The following is an 18,995-nucleotide window of genomic DNA, read 5'->3' on the forward strand; positions in this document are numbered from 1 at the left end:
CCTTTAGACATGGCTTCTTCCCTGCTTATCCACCGTGCTGCACTGTTTGTCCCGTGTTGCCTGTCTGCAATTTCTCCATGTCCTTTTATGTTTGATTAAAGCAGCTGAGAAACTAAATCGCACCCCAGGCAGCGGTGTTGCATGCTGCCGCCTGCCAGCCTGCCCCCTTACTTACTGAGGGGCTGGGTACATTAACTGCCTGCCTCTGCTTCCCCTGGGGTGCCTTCAACATGCAGGGAGCTGCAGTGGTGACACCAAGGTGGTCTCCTTGGACAGCACTTGCTCTGGAAAGGCACTTGTCACGGCTGTTGGCAGCACGACTGTCCAGCCGCTTGTAATAGTGCCTGCTGGCAGGTGCTGTGTGTCAGTCCTCCCTGGCTGCCTGTTGGAACTGGGCAAAGTACAGATGATGAGCAAAACGTCCTTTTCCTGAGTTACTGTCCCCAGTATTACAGCAATTCTCGTAGCACATAACTCTTATGCTCTGCTGCTTAGATCTCCTTAGACTACACATCTGCAGTGGCTCCCCCTTCCCTCTCAGCCAGCAAACCTCTCCATCACAGCGATGCAAAAACCTTACTGAAGCAGAGAGAAGCAGTGTTTGGTTCTGGTGCCTGGGGTGAGGTTTCACAGGTCAGCTGAGCCAGCCCAGCAACCACCTCCCATGCCCGATTCTGTTTAGAGCTGGTCCAGATGTTTGTGCACCCCTCAGTGAGTGAATCAACTCAATCAACTGGCAACCTGTTTGCAGCCTTTTTTTCCCCACTAGCTTTTTGCTGGGTTGCCACGATGAATCTGTTCACCGTGCAGCAGGAGGTGGGTAGTGAAGGTGGGGCATAGTAGCAGGCTGACATCTGTTTAGCTTTCTCATGGACATCACCTTTCTGATAGCTTAAAATGTTTTGAAAATACTGCCAGTTATTCTGAACATGAACAAAATGTGTGTTTCTCTTACAGTATCTGAACAAGTCACATCAACCAAAGCTGCGTTTTGCTTCTTATTAGACATAACCACCCATCTTCTGATTTTAGGCACTTGACTGAGTCCCTTGTGATATCATATATAATCATATCTGGACCATCATCCAGTTTCTTTACAACACCATTGATGTCTTTGACTTTTGTGGTGTATTTTGACAGTTGGGCTTTCTGGTCCACCCAGTGAGTCTACCTCCAGCTGGCCAGGCACAAGGTTCCCCTGCACTGCAGCTTTCTCCTACACCTGTATTTTAATAATAGCTCAATAACACCGGTTCCCTGTATAGCATCAGATAGTATAGAGGGTGTTGGGGAGACAAATGAATCAATCCTTAAGCAGCTAGAGTGCAAACAGAAGGGATTTCAGAGGGAGGTGATGAACCTGCAGTTTTGTCTGGAGGAAGTTGCTCCATCTGAGCTAAGGGACACGAGTATTTTAATTGGGTACAACCCATCGCTAGAAATTGTGATGCGGGTCTCTAGGCATGTAAGTGGAACACTCTTGCTTTGCAGTCCTGAGGACACAAACACTATGCTGAGGAATTAGGAGTTAATCCTTTTCATGCCATCCTTCACGCTGACTTGTGGGATATCCTTCCTCTGAACTGCCTTTCCTGTGCTAAGAAGAGCAGCTCTAAGCCCAGGTCAGGGGTCTGCTGTGCCATTTACTTTTTAATTACTTGCTTTGACCTGCTCTGTTTGTGCTGCAGCTGGAGCTTCCCAGGTGAAATGGAACAAGAAAAATGCCAACTGTTTAGCAACAAGCCATGATGGGGATGTCCGAATATGGGACAAAAGGGTAAGCTGAGGGTTTTTTTGAGCAGTTGGTGCATATTCCCACCTACTCAATACAGACATCCGTCTGGTCACAGATAAATACTGAGAAGAATGTACTACTTTATCCCAAATCTCTCTTGTGGGTTGATTTAAACTAGAAGGAACTGGGAGCCCACGAGCCTGAAGAGAGCAGGTAGATAGCTGCCTTCCCCAGAAACTGCCCACTAAGATTTTGCTTTTTCTCTCATAGTACTTCACTGTTTTACTGAGTATAAAGTTGTTCAGGGCTGCACTTGATGACTGGAATTTGCCACACCTTCACAGGACCTTTTCTTCAACTACTTTTGCTGAGCTATTTGCCTTTCCCCAGCTGGAGACCTTGCCTTTGTTAAAGTGTCCCACTAGACCAAATTTCAGGAGTCCTGTGCTGAGAAGGAAAATGTCTCTCCTTGCAGAAACCCAGCACTGCAGTAGAGTACTTGGCAGCTCATCTCTCTAAAATCCACGGTCTGGATTGGCATCCTGACAATGAGTATACACTGGCCACTTCCAGCCAGGACAACTCTGTCAGGGTAAGTGTCGCTTCTAGGACTTCTGCTTGGGAGATGTCAGGATGGTGGAGCAGGTCCCCTTCTACTGCTGCTGAAGTCTTGGGGAGTGCTTGCTATTGGCAAGGCCTGGATCCTTATTTTTTTGCTTTCTGGCAGCCTGTGTTGAGCCAGGGGTGCGCTTACAGAACAGGCAGAGAAATCATTGCAGGATGGGTGCACATATGTTTACCACATATCTGTGGTGGTTTGGGCAGTACTGATGCTGAAAACAACCGCCTCTGCCTGTTGCTTGCCAGAAGGGAGCTGCCAGAAGAGCACATGCTAGAAGAGCCTTCTCCCCAAAATGCGGTGTTGCCAGTCTCGGGCTGATTACAGCAACCTGGGGGGAGACATAGTCCAGCCCCTGGGGTTCCCAAACTCATGTCAAATTGGGTTATCGATAAGAGACTGCCTGCAAGCATTGCTATGCAGGGCCTTTTACCTGGGGGGAAATAGTGTGCTTTGTATGTGAGCCAAATGGAGCTCATTCACATTTAGCTAAGCTCTGAGGCAAATGCAATTGATGTGTATTCTAGCAAAGCAAAAGGTTAGATTCTTCATTACAAAATTAGCAGTAACAGCAGGGTGGGCCTGCCTCCAGTCTGGACTGGCACATTGGCTGGGAGCCTGCAGGGTACCTTGTAGCTCTGAAAGCCCAAGCACGCTGCCTGTCTCCCTGCTCTAATTACTCAAGCTATGATCACTGTGAATATGACCCCAAGTCACTCGTTGTCTGAGGGATGCTGCCAGATGCTGATAGCTTGATATTTGTCCTTTGGGGCCATCTCTGCTGCTAATGAATGGGATTACTAATGATGCTGTGGGCACCCTGGCATGTTTTTTGCTCTGTTATATCTGCAAGCCACATGGAAAACTGCAGCCTGAAAGTATAGCCAGCTGACTCCTGCCTTTGCTTGTCTTTTTTGGGTTTTTTTTGAAGTTCTGGGATTACCGTCAGCCTCGGAAATACCTCAATATCCTTCCCTGCCAGGTTCCTGTCTGGAAGGCAAGATACACAGTGAGTGAGAAACTCCCACCAGCCCCACTTGTGCTGTGAGAGCAAATACACAAAGGGACATTAAATAAAGAAGAACTGATGAAGGGCTTCTCACCAGTTCTACTGCTGGACATATAAGTTGATTTTAAAAATCCCTCTTGGTGCTTAAAAGGCCTAGAAAAGCAACACCCACAGTGAGGGGCATTCAGGAGAAGGAATGACGAGCAGTGTGGGATCCCAGTCTTGGGCATCATCCTCCTGGGGGGTGAAAACCCAGGGGCAGGTGGTTGGCTCTGGGAGCAGGAGGCTCAGAAAGTGGCTGCTGCTCTCACTGTCCTGTTTTTCCACTCAGGTACCTGTTGCACAGAGCAGTGCAGCAGTCGTCTTCCCTCTCTGAGTGCTTCCTCTACTCGCAAGGTTTCCAAGTGTGCCACCGTGGGCACTTACAGCATATCAAATCCAAGAACTGTTGCCTTTTATAGAGCAAGCACCCAGCCATGTTTAGCAAAGGCTCTTAACATCAGCCATATCGGTTCTCTTCCCCAGACATCTGAATGTGGCCTGGAGCCAGTGCTGTGCCTTGCATGTTTGATCCCCTTCCCCTGTTCTCGTGGTGGGGAGTGTAGGACTGGGTTCCAGTGTTCCTTTGAGCGTTGTGACCCCGAGCAGCTGCTGGGGCTCAGTCCCCAGGTAGCAGTTCTTGCAGCTCCAGGCAAATTGCAGTAAGGATCCTATGTGAAAAGTCAGTGGCGAAATCCCTCCAGCCTCACAGCTGAAAAGTGAGGCAGCAGCAGAAAGAAATTACTAATCATAAGTGAGCTGCATTGAATATCTCAGTGTACTACATCTTATCCCTTGTAAGACAGTGTTTTTGCACAGCAATTGCCTTGGACCCCTAGGCCTGATTCTGTTTTGTGCTGAGCTCCTTTAAAACCCACGCGTTCTTGTTGGTGGGAAAAGGGAAAAATTAGAGTATGATAACAGCAGCATGGGAGCGTAACTCCCCAAGGCTAACAGGAAGGGTGTGTGTTTCTCAAGCCTTTCAGCAACGGACTGGTGACAGTGATGGTCCCCCAACTCCGTCGGGAGAACAGTCTCCTTCTCTGGAATGTCTTTGACTTGAACACGCCTGTTCACACTTTCGTGGGACATGATGATGTGGTGCTGGAGTTTCAGTGGAGGAAGCAGAAAGAAGGTGAGTTCAGGGCTGGATGTGCTCTTTCCCCTGTCCTGTGGCCATCAGCTATCCAGGGGTGTGGAGGCCTGGCTCCTGGCTGCAATGCTTATGCTATCGCCCTTTGACTCTTGTCTTTCCTTGGAGTAGCTCTTACCCACCTTCCTGCCCCCCCTCAAGCTACAGCTGTTTTCTACTTGCTTTATGGCAGTGCCCACATAAGCATTGCCCTGTTGTGTCCATGCTAACAAAGCAAATCTACCAAATGCTGAGTGGGTCAGTGGTGACTCTTATTTGCTTCCACTGTCCTGTGAGTCTATTTTTAAATGGATCTTTCAAATAAATTGTGCAAACTATTAGATGGGTGCACGAGTGCAGGCACCCTGCCCCTGCTCAGAGCTGCAGGCTAACCAGTTAACCCCTCACACCACTGCCTGGACCAGCAGCCTCCAGCATATCTCAGACCACAGACCCAGTGAACCCACCTTATCTGTGTGCTGACAAAGGCAGGGAAGGAAGAGCGTGGGATAGAGAGGCTGCTGTTAAGAGTTCAGTCCTGACTAAATTTTCCAGTGTAGGCAGCTAAATATAGGAGATTCCATATTAGAGGCTGGATAACCACACAGCACAGCTTTGTTTCCAGCACCTCAGCTGCCATCGACAGAACAAGCATGTCTGGCTTTGGTGTCATTTGTGGTATGGCTTTGCAGTGCTGTGTAAAAGTTCTGGTCCAACCCCGTGCCACCAGCTGCTGGGGTAATTCAGTGAAGTCACTTTTTTCTCTACCTTGCTTTTCCTCTCAAAAAGAGGAGAGTGATATAGAACCATGTTAGGATCTGGAGGTGCAGTCTAAGACAGCCTGTGAATGAACATTCAAGCAGACTTGAACCACAGTTGTGTTGTCTTAGCTGAGTTAATATCTGAGGCTGGAAGTCGTGCTTGTCTCGAGCAACATAAATCAATCACACAAGCATTCCAAGTCTGCTTCAACGCAGAGACAACCAAGATAGCACAAATCTCCTTCCACAGAGTCTGCTGTGCTGTATTTAGACAGCCCCTATGCCTCAGCAGAGGGGTGTAGGAAGCAGCTGTGCAGCAGCATATTCTTAAGTGGAGCAGCTGTTTGACAAGGGAAACTCAAACTGTATCACAAGGCCTAAATGTGGGCATAAATAAGTCTGTGTACTGTTATCTGTTAATAGATAGTATGTGGCTAGATGTATTTCATTACAACCTGAACTTGTCTTGACATCATCCAAGTCTTTCAGAGGGAAAAAGGGCAGAACCAACTTCTCTTAGCTTAGAAATGTTGTAAAACATCCGCATCTTGAAACAGATACGATGAACTAAAAGATATTTTGACTTTACGTTTATCATAAAAATAAATCTGTTTCTCAACTATATTATTTCTTCTGTTTAAATAAGTATGGTAGTAGAACTTGTTCACTCCTGCTTGGAAAACTTGCACCACATTCATTATACTTTGTGCTTTTTTGCCTGTAAATTATACCCCATTTAGAGGTGTGGTAACCGGGGTTCAGGGAGGTGTAAAGCCTGATGTGCCTAGGTCAGTTCAAAGCAGAAAAGGACTCTCTCTGCCTTTCAGTTTAGTGCTTTATCCATTGGATCTCCCTGCTGGCTTGCCTGAATCTGTTTACACAAAACACAGGACTGAGATAGTCTCTGTTCTCAGCTGGGTCTATAAGTTGTTTCTGTCCTTTTTAGGTTCTAAAGACTACCAGCTGGTTACGTGGTCCCGTGATCAGACCCTGCGGATGTGGCGGATTGACTCTCAGCTGCAGAGGGTACGTAAACACTTTTGCTCTTGAACTGTGGACAGTTTTCTTACAGGCTGGATTCACCTCCCTTTCCTTGCACTCCCAGTCCCTCCTCTGATATCCTAGAGCTGCAGACACAGCAACCAGCTGCCACTTCACTTTCCTCTTCCTCACCAGCCCAGAAACATCCCCAGGAAGACCTGTGGTGAGGCCTCTCTGCATCTGTGCCTCAAAACCTTCTGTGGAAGTGCACGGCCACTCTGTTGTATAACTGTAAGCGTAGAAGTCTTTTGGGGAAAGTGGAGAGCAGTTACTGCCTGCATTGCCTGAAGGTGCCACCTCCATGGCTGCAAGACTGCGTGACCTTTCCTGGCATTCTAGGTATCGGGTAGATGCAGGGATTGTGCCCTCCACTTCCTCCCCTTGCTTCCGCTGCCTCTTAGCCTGGTGCAGGCAGTGTGAATCCTGTTGTTCCGCTGTCTGGCAGCAGTTACAAATTGCTGATGCAATTACTAGAACAGCTGTGCTGGGTCAGACCAGAGGTTCCTATGGCCACGATGGCCCATATTGCCTTGTCTCATTTTCAGCCGTGGATGTCTTGGAAGGGGATAAGAATGAGGCAAGTATGCAGTGATGTTTCTCTCACGTGCCCTGCCAGCCTCCTGCAATTTGCAGCTTAGAGGCTCAGTGAGTCTGCCATCTTTGTATTTGACAGAGCTTGATGAGTTTCACTTCCATAGACTTGTTCTGTCTTTTCTTGGACCTGTGCAAAGTTTTGTCATCTTAAACATCCTATCAACAAGGAGTTTCATGGCTTTTCTGCATGTTGTGTGAAAAAAACAGCTCCTTTCATTTGTTTATTTTGCAACCTGCTAGTTTCATTACATTGAAGATTAAATGAGCAGCCATCTTGTCTGTGCTACTGATGATTCTGTAGGCCTCCAGTGTATCCCTCCTCAGCTGCCTCCTTTTTCAAATCAAAAGATCTTGATTTACTTCATCCTTTGTACAAGAACTTTGATTGTCCTTTTGCCTTTCATGACAGTTTTTTTAGTTCTACTACATACTTTTTGGGATGGGGATCTGAACTTTGTTCTTTCCAAAGAATCCTCAGTACTTGGTTTGTTTTCTAAATTGTGGGGCATAATTCCATGAAAACATCAGATTAGTCTGGCCTCTACATCTTATTCGCTCAGTCAGCTTGAACTTGCTGTTTTTTCCTTTATGTGTTTTTCTTTATATTTACCTGACCTGAAGTTCATCTTTCATTTTAATACAGTTACATCTGTAAGGTCCTTCTGTGATTGATTGCAGTCAGCCACTCTTTTCACTACCCCAAAAAACTTGGTGGCATCAGCAAATCTGGTCATGTTGCTATTCACCTCCTATTCCAGGTTTTTAATGAATAAGTTGAGAAGAATGTGTCCCAGCACAGATCCTGCAGGAGTCCTGTAGGTCTGTAACAAAATTTCTCTGTGAAAAATGACCCTTTACTCCTGCCTGATATATTTGTGAATATTTGATTTCATTCCTGTCTTTAAATCAATTGTCCATCCATGTCAGAGCCTTTACTCTTCCTCTGCTGGCTCCCACTCTTTTGTCCTTGTCTTTGTCTGGCTCAAACCACACACGATGGCATGTTGCTGGTGACCAATGCTGTGATTTGCTACACTGTGGCCTTATCCTTTCTCCTCTCTGTTTCTTCTCTTCATCTTCCCTGTTTTCTTGTGCTGAACTTAAAATACAAGTTTTCATGGTCTCTTTTTGATACAGGACCTAGAACACAAGGGCCCCTAGTATGTTGCTGGGTCTCTAGATCCTACTGGAGTGTAAATATCAAAAGCAGAAAGTGTGCTACTATTATACCTGATCTAAAAAATTGAACTGGTTTTGACAAATTAATTCAAGGAATTAAAGTAATATCAGCTTTAGTTTTGATTAAAGTAAAACATCTGTTACTTAGACTGGCCCTGTCAATGAAGTGGCTTTGTGAGTGGGAGATTTGGCCAGGGTGTCTGAGGCGAGAGAGCAGAGGCTGCTGGAAAGTGGAAGATCAGCTGTCTTTGTCACAGAAACAATGCTAAGGTCTTAGTCGTGACTGTTGGGTGGACAGACCTACGCTGCAAATGCAGCTCCCTGGAGAAACGAGTTGTTTAGTGGTGGCTCTTTCCACAGCTTGGTTTCTGTTGTGCAGCATGTGGGTGTGTTTCTTCTTTTCAGCTCTGCGCTAACGATATCCTGGATGGAGTCGAGGACCTCATCGATGGGATTTCTCATCTGCCAGAGCCAGACAAGACCCTTCACCCTCAGGATTCGGAGCCCCAGCATAACTCTGGACACGGGGATGAGGAAGGTCAGACAAGCGATGGGCCGTGGAACTTCAAACATCAGCTGTCTTTGTGTTGGGAAGAACATGCATCTTGGCATAAGAAAATAACTTTGTAGGCATAGTCCAAACTGGTGCAGTTTCCAAGGTTAATGGATTCCCTATCTGGAAGGAGGGAAAACACTAGAGGTTTCTCAGGATGGTCCTCCCAAGTTTTTTCTCCTCTAACACAATGATTCTAGCTGTAAAATGAAGCTCTTCCTTGTCACTAATATGATTTAATTGCATTCTCTTTAGGTCATAGTCATGGCTTGCTGCCAAAAATAAGGCAATCGGGAAGTAAGTTCTGTCTCTTAAGAAGGTAGGTTAGTTTAAGCCTAGAGATGAGCCCACGGAAGAGGGGAGCATATGGTAAGGCACTCTGACACAAGCTGCTTACATCACACCTGGTACCTAAACACTTCTGCTGGGATCACTGTGTGAACTGATCAAACATGGAGGTGTTTGCCGGTGTCTTCTCCCATCCACCAGAAGTCGTGTGGAAAGAGCACGTGGATTTTTGTTCATGTATTGATGAGAGGTGGCTGAAGGCTGGCAGAGCAGAGGGGGAGGGATGGTGTCGTCGACTTCTGAATACAGATGGGTGGATGGGAATGGGTCAGAGGCTTTAGCAGAAAGCATTGATTTAGCTTTATGGAAGAGAAAGCATCAAGGAAGGAATGCAAAGGAGGGTTTGGGTGGTTAAGGCTCTGGCCGGGTTAAACATTCAGGGTGTTAGTGTTTGAAGAGTGTAAGTACCAGAATAGAAGAGATTGCAGCAGCTGAGACCCATGGCAATGATATGCATGTGAAAAAGCTATCTAAAGAGATTTCTGTATCTAATACTGAGGAAGAGGAATAGGGAGCTCCCATGCCTTTGTGTCAGCTTGGGTTTAAATTCACAGTTCTGTATTGTAGCAGGGTGCCACAATGGATCACTATGTGAGGGCCTTACAGGAAAGTGATTTGATTTGCCCTTTGACTTGCCAACAAACTGGAGAGAGAGGGAGGAAGTGGTCTAATATCTGTCCTCTGAATAAAGTAGACAGCTGTGAGGTCCCTTAGGGAAAGCATCTCTTCCTAACTGGATGTTTCCTGCCCAGCAAATCACAGTGAAGTTCCTCTCTGCCACCCGTCCTATGTGGCAGCAGAGCAAGTTTCAAAAAGTCCTCAGCACCTCCATCTATGTGAGGGTTTTATAATATGGTAGAAAAAGCCCTGGCTACATGTGCTCACCATGAGCAGTACTGTGTGGGGAAGCATGGCCTCTCTTGCTCCAGTTGAGAGCATTAAGTGTTCTCATTCTGGCTGCCTGACCTCTCTTTTTCCACAGGAGAAAGTTAACTCTTTCACCGTCCCTGATGAGGTCACGTTCATACGTCCTATGTGATTTCTGCATGAGTGTGGCTTTGGTTCAGACTGATAGGGTTTCCCTTGCAGCCAAAGGGAATGAAAATGGCTCTTCTGTAGCAGGGTGGATTTTGCTGCAAATATCATGACTGCAGGATTAATGCACAAGCAAGTCCCTAAGTAGGAATTTCAGTTCTTTCTAGCCTAAAAGCTATTGTGGACTGTTGGTGTTTCACCCTGGAGGTGGCTGCATTTCAGCTGCAGACAAAGTCTCCGTGTTATATTAGTAAAGCACTTTGGGGGATCTTTGAAGAGAACAGTGCTCAGAAGATAAATCAGAAAGCCCACCAGCTGTGTCTTCTGTGTACAGCTCTCCTCACTGGCTGCTGCCTGTAAAGGATCTTCAGGAATCTAGACAAATATGTGGGCTTTGGGGGATTAGAAACTAATTGGAAGGGAATGGGAGGAGAAGACAAAGGGAGGGTGCTGCCCATATTCCATATTGGGAACATCAGAGATGGCTTTTCAGTAAGCTATGCGGTGTCTTGAGCTAGAAATTATTATCTTCCCTGAGAGCCACTGATCTTCTTTTAATCCCCTTTTCAGCTCCCTTTTGTGAAGTATATCTAAGCACTATAATAAAATTGCAATCAGGAATGAGCAGCTAAGCATCCTACCTATCCAAATTCAGCAACCCACTAGGCAGCAGTAAAACCAGATATATTTGTCCCAACAGCAAAGTCAGTAACTTTTAGGCAAATGCCTGTAAAAGAACAACTTTTTGCATTTCCTGTAATCTATTTGCTTGCTAGGAATAGTCTGTGCCATGTGATACTTCAAGCATGAGAATGACAACTGAATAATTGGGATTTCCCTTGTGTACTTGGAACCATCATCAAAACATACATTTGGTCTTCTTAGGAAGCAATGCTACAGCAAAACACCCTTCAGAAGGAGCTACCCCTGCCCTAATGGGGGTACATAACAAAGTACGAGGCAAAAGCCAGGCACAACCACGGGCAGAGGCCAATTCTTCTGAAACTCAGTCAAGTTTGCTATCTTAACTATGATTCCTCATGTCCTGCAGTGCTTGCCTGGCTGTTTAAATGTATTCTGGCCTTCAGGGGTCATTGTCCTCCTGAAAACTGTTGGAACTGGACAGCTAGACCCAGCATTTAGATGAGTCTTCAAAGACTGTTAAAGCAGTAGAGTGCTTTGCAACGTTAAATGCAAATGTCTGCTACCAATTAATTAAGCTTCTACTAGGGCCAGAAATACCCTCTTCTCTCTCCCAAAGCCTTATTATGCTTTGGAAGCATTCCCTGAAAGTCAAGAGCGGTAGGGTGTGAGTCCCAAAGACCAGAGCTCCTCCTGGAGACTGCTCTGGCAGCAGTTCTTTCCTGCTGAACCAAGAGGCTCCAGTTCAGCTGTTGGTGACTCTGGCAGTACTGTGTAGGAAGGAGAAGGGGTCTCAAATGGGTAGAGACGGACCATTTATGGCTGTACAGAGTACAGGCAGTTTCTGTAACCTTCCTGGGAAACCTGCGTGCAGACAGGTTTGTTTTTTTTGAAGAGCAAGGCTCAGAAGCCTGCCTCTAAACAACAGCTGAGACCCTCCAGCTCGCAGGTCTTTGCCAGGTAAGACTCATACCTCCATGCATCAGAAGAGCAGAGGAAGGCCTGCTGTCTTGACTGCCTCCTGGCATCACCTGCCAGAAGTCTGTCCATTATAGCTTGTCTCAATCTGTTCTCCATCTTTCCTGTCAGCCTTAAAAGAAGATTTCCTGAATGACCCCCTGGTGGGAAAGAAAACGGACCAACTGGGGCTGCCTCAAACACTGCAGCAGGAGTTTTCACTGATCAACGTGCAGATCCGAAATGTCAATGTTGAGGTAGAGAGTTTCCTTTTACTGGCTTGTTAAGGAGGGGATGTGGGCAGGCTGGCTCATTGGAGCCTTTAGAGGGGAATGTTCTTTGCTGCAGTCTGTAAACAAGGTTTATTCTGAGCTGTAGAGATCCTGTTGGCCAGGGGTAGTAGGAAGGAGGGTAATCCCAGACACTGGGAGTGAGGGAAGTGTCTCAGCACAGTGAGTACACTGGCTGGTCCCAAGAAGGCTGGATGGTATTTTCCTCTCTGCCTAGACTGTGGAGTGGAAAGTGACTTGTTCCACTACATGCAGCTGATCTCCTTTCAGCTGTTTCTGAACCCAGTCTGCTGGCCTCTCCCTACCCTGCACTCTCTCCATCAGTTTTGGCATCTCCCTTGTACACCAAACTCTCCTCTGTGTGTGGAAGCTGGCTGGAGGCACAGCGCTGGGGTGGGATGGGAGACTTGAGGCAGCTGCCTCCTTTCCCCACCCCTGTGGTTTCACAGCTCATGGCATGAACCCTGATGTGTTTTTTCTGAGACAGTGGCATATGATCTTAGGTGGTGCCTATTACTGCTGCCGTGGGTCTGGAGCTCTCCACGGCCCGGTGAAGTGGGCTGGGGTGCAGTGGCTGGTTCCTGGCACTACCTGGGCTGGCTGTGGTCTCCAGATGCTGGGATGCTGGCCTGGCAGTCTGCTGGCGTGAGCCGAGTCCGTCCCCATCTGCCTGGGGTTTTCTGCTGTCGCTGCGTTCGCTGCCCTTGAGAACAGCATGACTTCCTCTTAGGAGTGTGCGGAGGAATCAGCCCCTCAGCGTGAATTTAAGCCACTGTAAGTTTAAAAGTCCGTGGGGATGTAACTACAGAGCAATTGCTTTTCCTCACAGATGGATGCAGTGAGTCGTAGCTGTACGGTGTCAGTGCACTGCGGCAACCACAGAGTCAGGATGCTGGTGATGTTCCCTGTCCAGTACCCCAATAATGCTGCACCGTCCTTCCAGTTCATCAACCCAACCTCGATCACTGCCTCCATGAAAGCAAAGCTGCTGAAGGTGTGTGGGGAGTATACACTGTCTTTATAAATATACAGATGCTGGACACTTGATGTCTGGATTACTGACACAATAAAACATCTGACCTAGCCGAAGACATACCACAGGTCACTTTGAACCGATACATTGTGGAGCTCCTAGGGTGAGATTTTTGTTGGCCTTGCAACCTAGTATTTGCCTTTCTCCACTGGTGCTTTTTAAATGTGTTCTTCACTGTTCCAGTGTGATGTGTATTGCCTGAGGATCCCTAACATCCTTCTCCTCACGCAGTTGCCCCCAACCCCATAATAGACAAAATGACCAGCTAAGCATCCAGCTGCAGAAAGATACTCTTTCTGAGCTGGGATGTTGCTTCCTGCTCTCCTCCACAAACTGTTTTAAAAATGAGGAGACATCTTACACAGGCCCTGCTCATTCCAGATGGGGTGTTTGATCATCTGGTATAGGAATTCCTATTGCTGATGAAATCCCTTCCCCGGCAGCAAGTTGATGGATCAATTTGGGCTCCTTCCTGAAAAAAACACCTGATCCAGTTTGCCAGAAACTGGTATGGAACGTATGGGCTACAGCAGTAGAGCAGCCCAAATCCTGGCTCAGAGTGTGCTGAATCTAGGTGCTCTGATCAAAGCTCAGAGCTGTTCCTCAAAGCAGACAGCACATCAGTGGGTCAGTGTGGCTCCAGTGGATATTATGGGATGTCTTTGGCCTCTCTGGATCCCGGCATCTTAGCTGCTCTGCAGGCAAAAAACGATGTGGGGAAGGTGTTGGGTGTAACCGTGATTCAAGCTGTGTCTTGTATGTATTACAGATATTGAAAGACACTTCTCTGCAGAAAGTGAAGCGGAACCAGAGCTGCCTGGAGCCCTGCCTGCGTCAGCTGGTCTCCTGGCTGGAGTCTGTTGTGGTATGGAGAACTGCGTGGGCTTTCTGCCCTAGTTTGTTGTCTTCTCCCACGGCCCACACTTCTGACTCTGCAGTGAGAGTCCGGCCTCATTAGATGTGTAAATAGACCCCAGTGCCTGGCCATTACATTTGTGTAAGCACTTCTGGTTAATGTTGAAGAAAACTGAGCAGATGATTAGATGTGTTTTGTTTCTAAAAATCAGGCCCTGAAGGTTTGCTGCTTTGGGGAGCTCTGCATGCTCACTGATACTCAGGTTAGCAGGAATGATTGGGGTTTGGAGCATCTTAGTGGTGCATGGTAACTTCCCAGCTCTGAGTATATCTCACCGAGTGCCAGGGCATGGTTATCGTCTGTGAGAGAAGATGAGAGGCCTCAGGGAGCTGATGGATTCATTCTTGTCAGAAAGGCAGTGACAGATATCTTTACCTCCTCAGTTCTAGTCAAAGATCCTGTTAGTCCTATTCTAGGATCTTTGTTTTCTTCACTTAAAAAAAAAAAAAGCTGTAAAAGTCTGTTTTTTCTGAAGCCTTGTGCTAAGGTTTTCTAGGGATGATACTGCAGATAAATCTAAGTCACACTCTGCCCTCAGCTGAGAGATCTGTGATACCTACTCAGCACCCCAGTGCCAGGTATTGGGTCTGTGTGTGGGTGAAGTGTACCGGAGTGGATGTTTTTAGCATTCAGGAAAAGATTGGAGAGTCTCCTTAGGTTTCTTTTCCAAGAGTCTTTGTTTATTCATCACAAATAAAGGGCTTTTTTTACATGGAAAGGCTTAATTCTGTTTGGTTTCAGCAGTAATGTAAGAGTGGGAACTTTCTCCATTGTATGGAAATCTGATGACTCAAGCTAGGCAATGCTGCCTTTGAAGAATTCCTTTAAACCTAAGCTGTAGTACTCTCTATCCAAATAAATGCAGATTTCTTCCAAAATTCCTATGGGTAGGCCTGAGGTCCCCCAGTATTTCACACCACCTGCCTTCCTCATTTCAAGACTCCCAGCCTGCATCTGAGCCCCCACAAACGCGTGGTATTTGTATTTAAGGTGACTTGGTCTCATTTACCTCATTGAGGTATCAGGTTTAGCTCAGCTCCCTGTGTTGAGAAGTCACATCCAGAGTCTGAAGGTCAGATTTTCTGTATAGTTTCCCACCATTTCACCCCAAGTTAAGCTTGGTATTTCAGCATGGCTGTGGTGGGAGAGAAAGCTCTGGACAAGCAGCCAGAGGAGCCCTTTCCTCAACAGTAAATGTGCTTGCAAGTGCCTTTGCAGTCAGAGCAGTAGCTGTGCTCTGTGCTTGATCTGCTTTGGCGCAAAGGACGAGCACCTTCCGTGAGGCTGCTTGGCGCGGTGATGCCCAGCAGGAGTGTGATCTTGGGTAACTTCTGTTTCAGAACCAAGAGGACAGCACGTCCAGCAATCCCTACGCTTTGTCAAACTCCGTAACACCCCCCTTGCCCACGTTCGCCCGGGTCTCCAATGCCTATGGCTCCTACCAGGACTCTAACATCCCATTTCCACGGACCTCTGGAGCCAGGTTCTGTGGTGCAGGTTAGCCCCATCACTGACATGTTACAACAGCTACCTGGGGAATGGTCCTTTTAATATCTTGGGGAACACTTGCCTCTGAACAGGATGAGGCTTTGGTCACTGCCATGCAACGAGTAAGAAATGGTATTAAAGTAGCAATGCTGTGATAAATTTATAGATAATGAGTAGTTAGCAACTGTTCGCAGTTGGTGTTGCATGTGGGATTTTAGGATTTGGAAATTGAAGGACTAGTGGAAGGCCTTTGGCTTGTGGCATGCCAGATGCATTGACAGACCTTTTACAGAAGACTGGGAATAGCTATTTTCCTTGCCTAGTTCTCTCCTACCAGCATCAAACTGCTGGACATATTCTGGCTCTCAGTCTTCACAAAATTACTGTGATTTAGGTTGAACACAGCCCTTGCTGAAGCCATGTTCTTGTTACTAACCATGCTTTTCTCATTCTGCACCCTTTCTGTTGCCCAAAATAGCTTTCCCAAGGTCATTGGGAAACTTCTCCACGTCCAGGTTTCCAGGAGAGTGTACAGTACAAAGATCATCCTTAAAAAACAGGTTAAGGTCTGAATACGAGCTGTTAAGTTTCACTGAGCTGTTTCAGATGCAAGCATGCCTCCTCCAGACCTGACTGCATGTTTTGAAAGCTGCTTTTCATACAGACCTCATTGAATTCCCAGCAAAAGTAAAGCAGAGTAGTATTGCATTGAATAGGCTCAGTGAAACCTTGCTAAGTCCTGAACCTCTTGCAAGAGTGGGTGGCTGAAGACACTTGAGATGCTGTAAAAATGGGGTAAGGCTTGTGAGAGAGTGCTTTGGAGTTGGCTTCAGATGGCTTGGGTTATCCTTTTGAAGAGTCCTACAACCTGCAGTGGTTTCTCTGCATAGCTACTTTACGTCACCTCACTTGCTTCTGGGACTATCAAAATGCTTGACAAGTTCTGGTGAAGAGTTAAAACATGAGTATGTATTTGCTCATTTTCTTTTACTGTCTTTTCTCTAACATCTGCAAGCCACTTGAGTTGGTGCTTTTAAGACAGTCATCTCAACCAAGCATGCTCTTTAATGGGTTTGCAGGGAGTAGATTTAGGCTGAGAAAATGAGATTGTCTACTTGTCTAAAAACGCTCAGGGTAGCGGATAGGCACCCAGCCCCTTGACTCTACCTTAAACGACCAGGTTTCTCTGGGTAGTCTACTCCTCCTTGTGTGATCTTTATGCCATGTCCTGTCTCTTCAGGGTACCTGGTGTATTTCACGAGACCCATGACCATGCACCGTGCAGTGTCCCCGACGGAGCCCACACCCAGGTGAGTACCCTGCATCACATTTGAGGTGTGCAGCTGTCACGGGCAGGAAGGCAGGAGAATATCATACCCTACGCTGGTGCTACTGCCCCTCAAAAAGTGCCTGACCTCTTGTGTTAGCTGTGCCCTCGATGCAGAGAGACTGGTCCCTGACGTCACTGGCCCTCAGCAGAGATCCCTTTCTTCAACACACCTGAAACATGGCTAGCAGCTTGGATTAGTGGAGGTGGTGGTGTGAGCCTCCGGGGCAATTTGGTGGGTGAAAGCTCCTGAAAGTGTATTCTGTTGTTTCCAGGTCCCTGTCAGCTTTATCAGCGTACCATAGCGGCCTCATTACTCCAATGAAGATCCGCACGGAGACTCCAGGCAATCTGCGTTTGTACAGTGGGAGTCCGACACGCAGCGAGAAGGAGCAGGTCTCCATTAGCTCCTTCTACTACAAAGAGAGGGTAAATACCAGACCAAAAAGCCTTTCCTAACACTTCAGCTTTTGTGATCTGTATTCCTGTCATATAGCTTGAGCATTGCTAGTAACAGAAGCTTCATATTCCTCTCAAGAAGGCATCCTTTTACAGGCAGCTCTGTAAAAATGTCACATGGATTTATCTCCTATTAGTAACTTCTTTACTGATCCTCTCTAGCATTTGACCTGCTTATTTTGATATCTCTCTACACTGGCCATCACAGCTTCCTTCAGTGCATTACACTGTCTCCCTTTGCATTACATAGGGTTAAAATCTCACACTTAAGAAGTTGTAGACTCCAGATAAGTACATGTAGGCAGCTCTGCTTTTCTTGGTACTCCCTGATGTATAAAACAAAAAAGGGTTGTGGCTCTCCTGCAGTTTACTGACCACCTCTCCTGGATTATGGGGTATATTTGGTTATTTCTATTACAGGTGTCTTTTTCAGGGATATGAGTCCCTTTGGACTTTTTCTTAAACAAAAATCATTCCTACATGATTCTCCAAAGATCTTCCAATCCACATACTTCTGGTTTAGGTGTAGGTCTTGCTGTCGTTGCTGTTTACAAGCAAGGCTTTAGGGGAGAGTGAAATTGTTTCCTTCTGGGACACAGAGGGTGAGGAAGACCTGTTGGTAATTGTAGGGTGACCACAGGGTAGTTCTGAAGCAGCTGAGGGCCTGCATGGAGCAGATGCTTTGGGAGTAATGGGCCATGCAGCTTGATGAGAAACAAACTCCCTGTGCTTCAGCAGGGGATGAAGTGACTTGCAAAAATATGGTAAGCTTCCACGAGGGCCTGAGAATTTGGGACATTTGAGTAGCTTGCCCACTGTCCATGCTGAGGGCACTAACCTGCTGCAGCAATGGAGAACTTCCAGGTACCCCAAGGAAAGCCAAGAGCTATCTGCACTCTGTCGCAGTGGAGCTTGGCAACTCCTATCCTGGGAGTAGAAGGAAAGTCAGAGCCTTGAGCTTTCATCCTTCCTTGGCACTGAAAGGGTCTTAATTTTCCAGTAGTCCTGGACGGGACTGCTGAGCCCTCTGGGACTGTGTCCTGCTAACATGATGCGAGTTAGTCCTCCCCATTGCAAGCTTTGCCTTCATACAGACCCCAGAAGACTCTTGGAGTCCCCGTTCTGTTTTTTTTTTTTTTCCCCCACACAAACTTCATTTTGATGAGAAGAGAAAATGGTGCCGCCTGATACAAGATTACAGTCTGTTCTAGTCTTTGCAGGAGAGTTTATTTAAAGAGCTACCTCTGTCCTCTGCAGTGTGCTTGTCTCTGACACGCAGCTCTCTGAGATGACAGACAAGGCTAAAAATAACATGTGGAAGCAGCTTGGTGCAATTTCATATGACCTGTCTCCTCAGTCCTTGTATTGATCGTGACAAGATTTTTGTCATGGGATAAAAAAAATTGAGAGAACAAAGCATGTGTGTAGCCACGTCTGCTGAAAGCCAGAGAAAATTCCTGTGTTCCCTTTCCCCCTGCCAAGCTATCTCCTCGCACGCTGGACTGGAAGAAGTGTAAGGGCCCTAGCAGGGAGCTAGCTCGAATGTTCTTGCAGATGAAATAGTTTAAAAAAAAAAACCAAAAAACAACCTGTATCTCTGTTCAGCAAAGGTTTTCTGATTCTTCAGGCCACTGTTAGAGCAATGCTACATATTTTTATGTCATTTTGTTGTGAGGATTTTAAAAAGCCCAAACTCTGAGTCTAGTTAACTCCTTGCTCTGAAGCTTGGATTTTATATTTGCATTAAAGAAAAGTTGAAATTTTATGTGCTAAACACTCCTGTTATATAACTTCAGCCCCCAAACTGAATTTGTCAGCGATAACCAGATATTTAAATC

General features: G+C 46.6%; 1 protein-coding gene across 6 annotated transcripts in view; it reads left to right on the forward strand.

Annotated features, from left to right (window-relative positions):
* WDR59 (WD repeat domain 59) overlaps positions 1 to 18,995 on the forward strand; it is a 50,644-nt gene that overhangs the window by 13,817 nt on the left and 17,832 nt on the right. For 5 of the 6 annotated variants that reach the window (XR_012625075.1, XR_012625074.1, XM_074839373.1 and 2 more), the window contains exons 7-18: positions 1,689 to 1,777; positions 2,211 to 2,327; positions 3,286 to 3,363; positions 4,381 to 4,537; positions 6,242 to 6,321; positions 8,515 to 8,647; positions 11,777 to 11,901; positions 12,764 to 12,928; positions 13,737 to 13,832; positions 15,224 to 15,380; positions 16,612 to 16,681; positions 16,974 to 17,127. Coding sequence is in view for 4 of the 6 variants with exons in the window: in XM_074839373.1 (XP_074695474.1) it covers positions 1,689 to 1,777; positions 2,211 to 2,327; positions 3,286 to 3,363; positions 4,381 to 4,537; positions 6,242 to 6,321; positions 8,515 to 8,647; positions 11,777 to 11,901; positions 12,764 to 12,928; positions 13,737 to 13,832; positions 15,224 to 15,380; positions 16,612 to 16,681; positions 16,974 to 17,127 (1,421 nt within the window). In the remaining 2 variants the exon portion in view is untranslated. Of the gene's footprint in view, positions 1 to 1,688; positions 1,778 to 2,210; positions 2,328 to 3,285; positions 3,364 to 4,380; positions 4,538 to 6,241; positions 6,322 to 8,514; positions 8,648 to 11,776; positions 11,902 to 12,763; positions 12,929 to 13,736; positions 13,833 to 15,223; positions 15,381 to 16,611; positions 16,682 to 16,973; positions 17,128 to 18,995 lie in introns of those variants that run through there. The other variant, XM_074839376.1, reaches the window with a different exon arrangement.

This window comes from Strix aluco, chromosome 14 (genome assembly GCF_031877795.1).
Source record: "Strix aluco isolate bStrAlu1 chromosome 14, bStrAlu1.hap1, whole genome shotgun sequence".
NCBI classification, from domain to species: Eukaryota; Metazoa; Chordata; class Aves; order Strigiformes; family Strigidae; genus Strix; species Strix aluco.